At 36.0% G+C, this 13,557-nt stretch overlaps 1 protein-coding gene across 11 annotated transcripts in view; it reads left to right on the plus strand.

Moving 5' to 3' along the window:
• Positions 1 to 13,557, plus strand: part of NEK1 (NIMA related kinase 1) — a 53,577-nt gene that overhangs the window by 32,210 nt on the left and 7,810 nt on the right. For all 11 annotated transcript variants that reach the window (XR_008449630.1, XR_008449631.1, XM_054065291.1 and 8 more), the window contains 11 exons: positions 1,388 to 1,453; positions 1,539 to 1,773; positions 2,851 to 3,003; positions 3,707 to 3,897; positions 4,471 to 4,601; positions 4,813 to 4,895; positions 5,868 to 6,085; positions 8,418 to 8,572; positions 9,450 to 9,661; positions 11,812 to 11,945; positions 12,229 to 12,361. Coding sequence is in view for 9 of the 11 variants with exons in the window: in XM_054065291.1 (XP_053921266.1) it covers positions 1,388 to 1,453; positions 1,539 to 1,773; positions 2,851 to 3,003; positions 3,707 to 3,897; positions 4,471 to 4,601; positions 4,813 to 4,895; positions 5,868 to 6,085; positions 8,418 to 8,572; positions 9,450 to 9,661; positions 11,812 to 11,945; positions 12,229 to 12,361 (1,711 nt within the window). In the remaining 2 variants the exon portion in view is untranslated. The remainder of the gene's footprint in view (positions 1 to 1,387; positions 1,454 to 1,538; positions 1,774 to 2,850; positions 3,004 to 3,706; positions 3,898 to 4,470; positions 4,602 to 4,812; positions 4,896 to 5,867; positions 6,086 to 8,417; positions 8,573 to 9,449; positions 9,662 to 11,811; positions 11,946 to 12,228; positions 12,362 to 13,557) is intronic.

The raw sequence follows: 13,557 nt of genomic DNA on the forward strand, positions 1-13,557 counted from the left end.
AAAAAATGATTAAGAATACTTGTAGCTTCTAATTAAGGAAAGAAAAAAAAAGTAAAAGGAAGCCAAAAAGTGCAATCTCTTGATATACATCTGAAACTGAAACTCAAATTCGATTTTTAACAGAGTGGCTTATTTATAATGAACCCTAGGCTGCAATTTCAATTTTGATTAAGGCAGTCATGATTAGTGAGAGAAGACATCAACTAACCATCTTTTTCATCAGCCTCTTGAAGAGAGGAGTTAAGGAGCTAGTAACCTGGTGCAAGTGAGAAAAGTAATTCTGAATGATAGGACTGTTTTATATTAATTCACTGTTATATTGATTTCAGTGAGATTGAAAGTATGTGTTGAATATAACAGAGAATAAAAAGGTTAAGAGACTTGAATCTGAAAATGTTGTTTCCTCTTGTTGTCTAAAAGAGTATTAGAGGCTTCCTAATTTCTGTTTTCTGTGATCCTGGGTCCTGATATTGTAAATATGTACACATATACCTCGACTATCACCATTTGATTTAAGAGTAGCAATTATGAAACAGAGCATGTGAGTGAATGTTTGTACAGTTTGAGTTTTTAACACAATCTGTGTTAATTTGAATGCTAACTGGTTTTACCTAAGCTATTTCTAGATTTCAGTGTAGTGGGATTATATACTGCATACAACACTGAAGGCTACGACTATGGGAATATAGTGAAACTTAGTGCCAAACAGTGTATATATAAAATGTAATACACTGAAAGATGTCAATTGATAGCTGGAAAAAGAAATAAATCATATTTTCATAAATCCTTAAATCATTAGCACATTTTTCCGTGTAGATAGTTTGTTCTACAGAAATGCAAAATGGTGACTATAACTGAATAAAAAAATAATGCACAGAGCAATTGGAGAAGTCAAGTCTTGTATACAAAGATTATAAGTTCTACGTTTTTGACTTTGATTTTTAGTTTGGTTATTTTACATATCACTAAAGTTGTCTCTTCTCCCTTCTGCTTTTCTTTACAGCAGCTCCTTGTCTCTGTCCCTGCCACTTTTTTTGTTCTTTTATCAAACTACTCTTTTCTAGCATTGGAATTTGTGGCATTTTGCTGTAGAGGTCCTGTGTAGCTTTATCTCTACATGTTTCATGCTCTGAACATTCATGTCTGCTTAAACGGAGTTTGATTAAATTTGCTCACCACTTTCAGACAGCGAACAGTTCAAAGGCTGAAGCTGCCCTTGAAATTCTGTCTTTGGAAAGCCACATAAAAACAGAATTATCACGCATTCTGTCCCAGTCTGTCTGCAGTTGTCAATGAAAAGATTTTAGAGGTGATGTTGAACTATTATGTTTATTAATATTCTCAAGATTTATTTTTTTCTGACATTCTTATACATTGCTTTTCAAAGGATGAAAATGTAACTTCTGTCCCAGAAGCTAAGGAGGAAATGAAAAAGCCAGATTTTGCAATGCAAGTATGTAAAAGTGTATTCAGTTTGATTTAGTTTTCATTTTAAAAAAGATAGCGTTTTGAGTGATATATCTTGGCCCTTATTTCAGAATAAACGAGAAATACTGAGAAGATTAAATCAAAATATTAAAGCTCAAGAAGATGAGAAAGTCAAAAAAGAGTGTAAAAATATTTCTGAGTCAGCTGGATCTGAAGATGGTAAGGAACAACAAGAAGGTGACCAGCCTCTTCTAGGAGATCGCAAAAAATGGGAATCTAGGGCATCTGAGTTGGTAGTTCCTCTAGCTGAGTTATCAATGGAAGATTCTCTCTCCAGAACAGACCGTAAGTACTTTTTTGTCACCATGATATTAGTAAATTAGTTCACCAAGTGTAGTGACTGTTTTTATAAAGCAGTTAGTCTTTATTATTATCATCTTATCAGTTGCATGTCATCTGCTTCTAAAAAACAGGTGATTGTGTATTTCCTTAGATAAATAATAAGGCACAGGCTGAGTAACTAAATGGCTTGCAGGAGATTCAACAAATATTTTCTAATTTCAACAGAGGTACCTAATTAAACGCATGGTTACAATTTTGAGTTTTCCAGGTGCTTTTTAAATAGGCACTAATTTAACAGAAAGAATAAAAAGCACTTCAGATATATGAAAGTTTCTTATTTAACTTAAAAATACTTTTATGTTATCAGTAGAATGATAAAAACTGAGGGGTTTCTCAATCTGTGCCTGCTACTTTTATTTTGCCCCTCTTAGCTTTTTCTTTTTTTTTTTTTAAATCAAGCCTGCCTTTTCAAATTTTGTATCTGCTTTCTATTGTCTTTTGTGTAGGAGACCTTTTGGTTTCAGAGTGTCTTATGAAGGGTCTGTTTCACATTGTAGAAATAAATAACCATTGAGGATGTGACAGACTTACTCCATGGCATAGAAGTTTTACATGGCTAGGATGTTAGAAGATCAAGAAAATACTTTTGCTCTATTCTTTGCTTTATATCTACTGTTGTCCTTGGAGGGAGAAATAACAGGAACAAATGTCAAAGTATAGCAGGACAAGAACTTTCTAGTTTCCCGTTTCAGGTAAAGTTAAGACTATCTGATGCCAGTTTTAAACATGTCACATACTGTTTCCTTTTGGAGTGTCTGAATTACTGAAAAGATCTCCTGATCCAATTAAGTTGCAAATGTTAACTGGCATTGAATAGCTCCTGCTATTAAATGGAATCGGCAGAAGAAAAGCTCTAGGCCTTTGAGCACAGTCTTTAGGATATCTGTCTAGGGGTGAGGTGACATGAGTTCTGGCTTTGTAGTTCCTAGTTTTGTGGAGGTTGGTGTTTGTTTATTTTACAGAAAGTGAATTAGTTTGTAATTTCTAAAAGTTTCTGTATTTGTATTTTCGTCCCAACAGGTCAAACGCTGGGGGAAGTAATTAAGTTAGATATTACTGAACCTCACAGGAAAGTCTGGGGCAAAAGCCCTACTGATTCAGTTCTTAGGATCCTAGGAGAAGCAGAGTTGCAGCTGCAAACTGACTTACTCGAGGAACAAGATGTAATAAATGGTAAGCACGGCTGGTAATTATCTGCACTAGTATAGAAAGTGCCAGATTGCTAGTTTGTCTACTGAGAACAATTTTGAAGTCATAAATGCATATTCTATCCTCACTCTTTCCACTTCTGAATGTTGCTTCATTTCTAAATGTTCTAAATGTCAGCCCAAGCTGATACTGGAAGACACCAAAATATTTCAAACTCATTGAAGTGGTAGGAAATTAGGAAGAATGTGCTGAGAGGGAAGGATCTTCATTTTGTTGAAAAGTCTTGGACTCTGCATATTGATGAAAACAAGTCAGTCAACTGAATATTGTATAATATATATTTTATATATGGTATATATGTTTTTACATATATATATATATATATATATATAGTAGTATGTCCTGTAACCACCTTCTTAGCATGTGACTTACCGTATCAGTGTAGGTTTTTTTCTTGTCGACTCCTGCTTTCTGTCCTTTCCAAGGACAAAAAGACTTAGTTTATTCCAAGTATCAACTTGTACTAATGATAATGTAGCAAGTAAAATTCAAATTGTAGTATTTCTAGCTTTCCTCTTCATAACAGTTATAATGAAAGCATGCAAACTTTTCTATTATATTTTTCTTTAAAGATACATGAATTCTCAACTTATTTTGTAGTCATATTGTAGTTCATTATCAAATTGTGTCAAGGCACTGTTTAAATAATAGAATAATTTTGTGTTAGGAACTGCAGAACTTCTTGAAGGAGATCATCAGTCCTTAATTGTAAAAGAGGAGAAGGAAGAGAGGACTTCTCCTACTGTCGAGGTTCAGTCTTCAGTACCAGTTGGTGTCGCAGAGTCTGAGGTGACTGTACCAGAAGAATCTCAAAGAGCTGGACCTGCTGAGGTGCAGAGCAAACCTATTATGCCAGATGGTAAGTCGTTTCATTAGCAATTAGATTTACAATCTGCTTTCCAATGCCATGAGGGAAATAATGATCCTGTATACTTCTTATGTAAGTAATATGCTGTGTTTTTATCAACACCGTTTAGGTGGGACCAGGTGCTTTCTATGCCTGTGTTGTAGTTAGAGTCACTAATGTATTGTAAATTTTAAGAAGCCTTTTTTGTGTACTCGTAGAAAACTCTCTGGAATACAAGTGGAATCCCAAAGTTCTTCAAATTTGTTGTTGCTATTGTTGGGATTTTCTTTGTTTGTTCCCATCAATTGTGGTGGAATCTTTTCCCCTGTATGATATCAACACCCTGCTGACGTCGGAGAGAATGCTGGTGAAGTTTTTAGAAGACATAGTTCATTAGAGCTTTCCAGTGCTTTTCTTGTATTCGAAACAAACTTTAACTCTGGAGTTAGGTAACTTCATTTGTTTCTGCAAAATGCAAGAAATTATTAAAGGGGAATGATTTAAGTGTGATGTTAACATGTATGATATTTCCTGTATTTTTATGTGGTTTGGATTAATTTTTAATGAGTTATTTGACTTTATTGGTTTCAGATCCTGATGATTTGGAAACAGAGGTGTTGGAAGAAACAGAAGATGACAAAAAGCATCAGAGTAAGGAGAGTAAGGAATTGCCTATCACTGTTAATGAAGTGTGGGTAAAAGAGAAGGAAGATAAGTAAGTACTACCTTCTTCTTATCCCTCTCTCTTGAGTTCAACCAACTAGCTTTAAATGAGTAGGATTGAGAGACATTATTTAAAAAGTTAAGCTTAGCTAAAGCTTCATTGCTTGTTTGCCCTGTTAGTTTTACTGCAGTTGGTGACTTTTTCGGTAGACTAATGACTATTTTTACATGGCATTTCCCCTGGATATGGTATTTTATAATAGGACACAACATGACAGAAGAAATGAGGCAGCCTCTGAGAAAATAGCACTTGACATTGTGCAACCAGAAAAAGAAGCTCCAGAAGGTCAGTGAAAGTCTCTTGTTTTATTTATTGTAGCTGTCAGAACGGAGTACGTGAGCCATCCTTTCTCACTTCTTCACTAACACTGAAAGAGCAGGTTTTCTGTTATCATGTACTTTTTTAGTTCATACTTTTAAAAAGCAAATTTCGGATGGATTAGGTGGACTAATTGTGGGTTTTATTTTTGCCACTTTGGAAGAAAACATATAACAACAAAGCTACATTATATACAGATTATCAGGGCAGTGGCCCATACTGATACTTCAAAGTGAATGTCTAGTTTCTGAATGCTACAACCTTTCAAAAAGACTAATTAAAATGTTACAGAATTTGATGATTTTACTTTATAAATAAAGCAACACTTTTATTGACTTCTCTAGTACTGAGCTGCCCCTCGGATAAAAAGATGTTTCAAGCAGCTACTAATGATAATGTTTTATCTTTGTTGCATAGAAGAATTGTTTGCTCTTGGAGGTTTTTTAAGTAAAGTCAGGTGTTCTTTATATTTTACAGTAGAATGGAAAATACATTGACAATATTGTCAAGTATTATCGGTTGTCCTATTGCAACTATTTATGGATGGCTTGTGCACACTGGGGTTTCTTTCCAATGTTTCGGCAAATTATGTTGAGGTGGCTTTGAAGAAAACTAGTCTAAGGCAAGAAGCAACAGGTGAAAGTGAATGGCAACATAACTTCAGGCATGGACTGGGTAATGAGAAAGTAGAAGGCATGAGAGTAGAACAGGCTATAGCTGAGGGCTGTATATTCTCTAAAAGTTAATAGAGGAGTTTCACATTCTAATGTATTTACTAAAATAATCCAAAGATATTTTAATACTTTTACTGTGCTCTCTTGTCAACTTCAGTTGTATAACAGAAATTAATTAGTTTTATTCACCTTAGTTACATTTTGCTTAAGAGCTTGGGTTTTTAATCTGTTTGGATTTGTAACAGATTTTCTTTTACCACCTCAGAAACTTCTTCCAGTGACTCTCTGCACCCTGAGCCCTTATTCCAGAGGGTAATGCAGCCCAGAGCTGTACCAACAGCCTCACCAGTTCTGTCAACTCAGTCTTCACAGGAAGAGCCTTTTTTACCTCGTTCACGTTCCATATCACCAGCAAAAAATAAAGGCAAAAGTTCATTGTTGATTGGACTTTCTACAGGGCTTTTTGATGCAAACGACCCAAAGGCAAGTTTAAAAAATTAAAAAGGAAAAAACTAAAAAGAAATATTTGCTTTTCTATAGCAATATTATTCTTCTTTTCTTGTTGAGGCTGAGGGAAGCCAGAGCAGATGGTGTGTTTCCATGAGTGTTTGTATTTGGCTAGCCATGTCTGCCTTGCAAGATGACTGTGCTGTGTTCGTTGTATCAGCACGACTCATGTAGCATTGAGAATCTCCAGTTTCACCATTCAGCATTCTGTGTTCAGTGTTCATGGAAGAATGCTGCCACTTCTCTGAGACCTAACTAATGGAGTTCATGAGCAAATTCCCAGCTTCCTCTGTCTGCTTTCTTCCTTTTTTCGTTTTCAGACTTATTTTTACCTTGTCATCATAAACACAAAGCGCATCAGCAAGGGCATCTTGTGATTTCTAGCAACAAGATAGTTGGGTTTTTTTCCTGTAGGATTTAACCAACTAGCACAGGTTCTGTCTGTGAAGCAGGAAGTCTGAAGAAGGGTAAATGGAACTAATTGCTTTCTTGAAGGTGTTTCCTAACCAGCTGCTTAGGGTTGAGTGGCAACTGACAGTCTGTGAAATGAGCATAGGATGAAGGAATGGAGGTTTTATGGATTTAAAATATTATATGAACAGTTAGGAAACTAACAGATGAAAGAGACTTCTTAAACTATGTGCAGTCCTTGCCTGAGTTCTAAAGTGGAAATTGCATAAAAAAGCAGCTGCTTTTTGGAGAAGTAATAGTGGCATGGGTTCACTGGAAATTTGCACACCTGTGTTCAGTCAATATGTAGTAAAGGCCAAGTGTAAGGTCCTGCACCTGGGTTGGGGCAATCCTCATTTTCAGTACACAATAGGCGGTGATGTGATTGAGAGCAACACTGCAGAGAAGGACTAGAGGGTGCTGGTTAATGAGAAGCTCAGCGTGAGCCGGCAATGTGCGCTCGCAGCCCAGAAGGCCAACTATGTCCTGAGCTGGATATCCTATCAAAAGAAGCGTGGCCAGCAGGTGAAGGGAACTGATTCTGCCCCTCTATTCCTCTCTTGTGAGACCTCATCTGGAATACTGTTTCCAGTTCTGGAATCCTCAACATGTGAAGGATATGGAGTTGTTGGAATGGGTCCAGAGGAGGGCTACAAAGATGATCAGAGGGGGGCTGGAGCACCTTCCCTACAAGGGCAGGCTGAGAGAGTTGGGCCTCTTCAGCCTGGAGAAGAAAAGGCTCAGAGGAGATCCTGTAGCGACTTTCCAATACCTGAAGGGGGCCTACAGGAAAGCTGGAGAGGGGCTATTCATAAAGGCTTATGGGGATAGTACCAGAGGGAATGGGTATAAACTGGAGGGGGGCAGATTTAGACTGGACAGTAGGAAGAATTTCTTCACTATGGGAGTGGTGAGACACTGGCACAGGTTGCCCAGGGAGGCTGTGACTGCCCCATCCCTGGAGGTGTTCAACGCCAGGTTGGATGGGGCCTTGGGCAGCCTGATCTAGTGGGATGTCCCTGCCCATGGCAGGGGAGTTGGAACTAGACGATCTTTAAGGTCCCTTCCAACCCTAACTATACTATGATACTATGATTTCCTAGGTGGTAGAATGCCAGGTAAGGAACAGTGTTTCATCTTTTGACTCCCAGACTTTTTTGTGAGTGCATGAAAGAAGTTGCACTTCTGGTGATTAATTGAATATTGACTATTATGTATCGGTTGATATGTTGCTGGGCAGCATAATATCAGGGACAGTGCTGTTTGCATATGTGGGAAAATAAAGGCTTTGTGACAAGCTTGCAATCAAGTTTTCACAGAACCATATATTCACATAAATGGATTTATGACTTCTAATTTTGAATCTTGAAGAGTTAGTCTGTCATTAACTCCTCTAGTTTATGAAGACTTCTGTCTGGCAGTTGGACAGTGGTTACAGAAAAGCTAACTTGTGAGTAAGGGGGAGATGAATGTTCTTTGTATCCTTGCCAGATTTAGGAAGTTCTTCAGTGTGTCAATACAAACCGCTTCTGTATGTCCTTTGTTACTGCATATTTGGCATGTGTTTTGGCCATAAGTGTTTGTCACAGAATTCTTAATGCAGTAAAATATGGGCACTTCATAGTAGCAGGGAACTCATAGGAAAGCAACACAGTGTTACTGTTAACTGCTGCAGTAGACTTGATGAAAGAAAGCAACAAATTCCCTATATTCATTTGATTGCAACAAGAGGACATTCCTACTTTTTTCCATTATCTACAAGTATAACATTCTGGAATTTCCCTCCTCCTAATCTTGAAGTCTGGTTTTGTAACATGAGAATGTCATTAATATTACGGGCTTTCTATTACCTTTGCAGATGCTGAGAACATGTTCGCTCCCGGATCTTTACAAACTGTACAGAACTTTAGTTGATGTTCCCAGTGTAGCAGATGTGCAGCATCAAAATAATTTTGAAATAGATGATACGGAAGATGAGCAAACCAAAGAAGGACCTTCTGATTCTGAGGATATGTAAGTGTTTTGAGTTTAGCAAGTATTTCAACAGGCATCTTGGATCAAGAATAATTTTGTTAGACACTATCAGTTATACACAGTATACCAGCATTGGTTTTTCACCCAGATTTTAGAAATCCTGTTTTGAGTCACCATTTACTTTGAGACTTGTTCCAGAGAATTGAGAAGCTAGTGGATGTACTGCTTACAATAGCTGTCTCAATCAACTTTTCAAATTCCATCCAAGATGCTATTCTATCTGGCTTTTGCACCTTGCATTCTGGTGAAGCAGGTCAAATTTGTTGGGTACTACCCTTATAGAAATAGAGATTATTTTTTTTATATTTCCCTCCTTCATATGTTCTGACAATCTTGCTCATCTGTTTCTCTGCTGTTGTATTGGGATGTACATCAAGTCACCCGAATTCTTTCAGGGATTTCAAAATCTGGTCCAGGCTCTTGACTATATTCCCTGCAGCTTAGGTAGTCTGCAGAGATAAAATCATCTGGTGCATCTGTTCTGATGACATCTAGATGTCTTTTTGCTCCAGAAACACTTTCTTCAGGATTGGGAACGTTAAACCTGTCAGCATTTTATAATAGTGCTGCAATACAAAAATTTTGAGATTATCTTACTGATAAAGTTGAATTGAGGACATATCAGCCTCTTTCTATAAAACAGTCTGATATCTGTTCAGTCCTTATTTGCTGTGTCTTGTGTGATACAGTAGTATCAATGCTGTAATCACGATGGACTGAAGACACAAATATTTGTTGATTTTAATTTTTTTCCTCCAGCTACCTTGCCTTTAAAGTTTGTTGGCTTGACAAAAGAAATGAGCTTTTCCTCCAGGGCTTGTCTTGTAAGACATTAATTATATAAACTTTCTTTTAGTATGTTTGGTGAGGCAGATACAGATTTGCAGGAGCTCCGGGCCTCAATGGAACAATTACTTAGGGAGCAGCCTAGTGAGGAATTCAGTGAAGAGGAGGAGTCTACTTTAAAGGCCAATGTCGTTGGATGCATTGCAAATGGTACAGAGCTGGATGAAGGAGATGAAAATAACCCCAGCAGTGAAAGTGCACTTAATGAAGAATGGCAATCAGGTATCATTTCTGTTATGCCTGTTTTATAAGTTATTTATTGATATTAATAATTCAAACGTGGAAGAAAGTTTTTCCATTATGTACTTATGCTGAGTGCTTATAATGAAATAAAACTCCAATTAGTAGTTTTGGTATGGAAGTTTAAAAAGATGTTAGTTTAAAAAGATAATATTTAGACTTTACAAATGTAAAGGTCAACATCTAAGGAACATTCAGCATCGCAGATTTAAATGCTGGCTATTTATTAGGAAGTGATTAAAAGTCACTTTTTCTCTAGTTGCCTAAATTTTGTCTTCAAGGAAAATCAGACTCTTTACACATCATATGTTTTGAATAATTCATGACTGCAATGTAAGAGTGAAAAAAAAGTAGCAGTGGACCTGACTGGAGTATCTGGGTTCCAACTTACATTACAATTAAGTAATTTAACAAGCAGCCAAAAGGAACATGAAATTATTAACATTGTCCTTAGGCCAAAATAGCTATTAATGCAGTCAAACTAAAAATTGGACAGAAAAATTTATTACTGCTGTTAGCATTTTGCCTTAGCTGTACACAATGGTGTCCTGAAGTCTCAGTTCTGTTTTGTAAATTCTGGTTGAACATGAAGTATTTTACTGCTGCTGTGAAGTGCATTTAAAAATACAGGTATAAAAAGTTTAATAAAATCAATAACCAATCTAAAACATAGCTTTTGTGTAATTTTGGCTTATTGAATACAACAAACTCAAAATCTGTGAATATTCCTGTAAGATATTTTCTATATAATACATTCCAAAAAGTATTTTAAGGTAAAATAAACATAAGTAATACCATCTTCTTTCATTTATTGACAGTGATGATGATATGTGGTAATAATATGCAATACCATCTGTTTCTGTGCTTCTGTTGTTGTTGCAAGCCTTTATGGTATTTGGTGTCCATGTCTCACCCTCTGGATTCATGGTGTTTCATAAGCATTGCAGGTTTTTGTTGTTGGGGGCAGGAGGAAGGCCTTCAAAACTGAGGGGAGCAGACAGAACTTGAAACAAAATCTGTTCAAGATCTCCAAGTCAAATACAGGATTAGAAGTCATCTAATGGTTTTTAACCCATATGCAATTTTTATTTCCAATAATAGTTTCTTATGATGTGACTGTTGGTGTTTGAATTGGGGACATGATTTGGTCAGGATGATACCATACCTTAGTCACATACAGGAACTGAAAACAGTGGGGTTTTAATACTGAATCGTGAAGTCTGTGGCCTAGCAGGCAATACTGTGTATTTTTGTAAAAGATTTGGTAATATAAGCTCTGAACTCTAAAAAGTTTTATATTTTTTACACCTGTGTAGATAGTCCTTTCATAATTCAAATGCTTATTTAAGGAAGTATTTTTCTTAGGCAAAAGCAGTTATGTATAGGATTTACACAGGGATTCTATCTTGTATTCTTAAACAGATTTTTTTGGGTGGGGGAAACTTGCCTAATGTTTGACTGTTAAAAACCAGTTTGTGACATTTCTGTAGCCTGTAAGCAAAACCATCTTGACTTCTCGCACATATCTTACTGCGTGAGTTGGCATACTGAATTTCCTACCCAAAGGAAATGCACTTTTTTATAAAAGAGTGAAGAACTTTGTAGCTAAATTAATACTGTGTTTTCTAGACATGCAGAAATTTAAATAACTGATTCTTAATGTACATGTCCTTGTATTTTAATAAAATACAGATGTTTCATTAAGGAACTTTTTTCCCCTAGAGTGAGGCAGCCACTAAACCCTGCATCTGTTCCGCTGCAGGAATATGTGGAATAGTTATATGGAACTTGACATGCTAACATTGCTTTGGTAAATAAAATCCTGCTTTAAGACTGTACCTTGTTTTATATCAGTATGACTACCCTTAGGGCTAACTCTCAGAGTGGGGGTTTAGAGGAGATAGCTAAATGCTTCCCATTTGAGATTCAGAATTTATTTGCTGTCAAGAAAGTTACTGTTCCTATATCCTTGCAGGTTGTTCAGAACATATGCCAACATCTTCTGGTGTTTCTGAGCTTATGTGCTGGCATTATATTTTAAGGTCTGTGTGGATATCATTTAGGGACATAGGAACAACATTGAGAATGTAGCAAAACTGAGGGGGTTTTACTGTCGTTTTCTTTTTCTATAGATAATAGTGAAGAAGAGATTGCCAGTGAATGTGAAGAATGTGATAGTATCTTCAGCCATTTGGAAGAGTTGAGATATAACCTTGAACAGGAAATAGGCTTTGAGAAATTCATTGAAGTTTATGAGAAAATAAAGGTTTGTGGAATAACCTCAAATGGAAAAAATATTTTAAGAAACAAGATAAATGTACCAGGGGCTGTTTGCTGTGCCAGTGACTGATTGCATTGTGTGACTAGAATCAGTGCTGATTTCTTTAGTCTTCTGTTTGTTTTAACACAATAAAATATTAACACAGGAAGTGCCATGCCAGTGGATTTAGGAGGAAAACTTCGGGTTTAACAATTAATTGCATTTAATACATTTGAACTATTTAATTCTATACTGCTTTCAATTTTGGCAATGCGGATTGTCCTTTCAGGCCATACATGAGGATGAAGATGAAAATATTGATATTTGTTCAACCATAGTTCAAACTATACTTGGAAATGAACACAAACACCTGTATGCCAAAATACTTCACCTAGTTATGGCAGACGGAGCCTACCAAGAAGGTAATCTTGCAGTATCCTGGCAATTATGGGTTGTCTTATATTCTGTCTTGGTTCTATACAATAGATTCTAATATACTTTTAAAACATATCTGTGTTTTGTTATACTGGTTGGCTAAATTGATAAAAATAGTATTTTTTACAAAGGGTATTTTTGTTCCTGCGACAAAATGTGGCAAACTTTGATTAAGCATGTTGATCACTCTGATTTACCATTATGGATATATACAGTCAAACATAACAGTAGAAAGGTGCAGTATAATTATTTAATTTCTATAGAACAGATTGAGAAGACAAAATCCTAGAATAACATTTTCAGAATTTAAATCAATAATTGTAATTTTTCAGAAGAACTTGATCTGGAGGTATGATCCATCTTAGTTTTCAGGTGGCTCCATAATACGTGAAGAGACCTCCCCCTACCTAGCACAAATTAGTAAGCGGAGGGATAATTCCTGGGTATTTCAGAACCTCTTCATGAAATACCACACAGACCACTATCAGTGAGAAACAGTTTGGTGTTTTTTTCTGTCATATAAAAACAATTTGACTGCAGTTATGTAATTTTAGAATGATGCAAGTCTTTACTGGAGAGGGGAAAAAAATCAAATTAAAATATCAGTTATTTTTATATAAATCGGAAGAGTTAGATATTGGCTTTAGAAATGTGTGCCATGATTTGTATTTAATACATTTCAGTTTTATTCTAACACGTTAACCAATGTCTCCTTTCTGCATATTTTAAATTCTTTCGCAAAGATGTTGCAGTAGCAGTGAATAAAAGCTCAAATAAGATTATGGCTTTCTCTGGGTTTTATATATAAGTACTTGGGGGAAAAGAGTCTTAATTAATTTTAAAAACAACCATCTAAAATATTCTAATACAAATTACCTTTCCCCAGTTTTTCTTTGGTACTGATACAGAGCCACTTAGTAAAAATAACCAAGACCATGTTGTTCTCATGCTGTGTTACAGAAACATGGCAGAAAACTTTTTTTTCCCAACCACAATTTATTGATTTAATAACAGAATTAGAAAGTTATATTGGAGTAGCTCATTTTTCGTGTGTCCAAAGGACTGACAATGTAGAACAAGAAGAAAATGGTAACTATGGTGTTATCAGTTCCTTTCTTTGCCACTAACGCCCTAAGGATATTTTAAAACTAGTACTAAAAGGTGCTAAAATGCTTAAATGACA

This window comes from Cuculus canorus, chromosome 4, assembly GCF_017976375.1.
Source record: "Cuculus canorus isolate bCucCan1 chromosome 4, bCucCan1.pri, whole genome shotgun sequence".
NCBI classification, from domain to species: domain Eukaryota; kingdom Metazoa; phylum Chordata; class Aves; order Cuculiformes; family Cuculidae; genus Cuculus; species Cuculus canorus.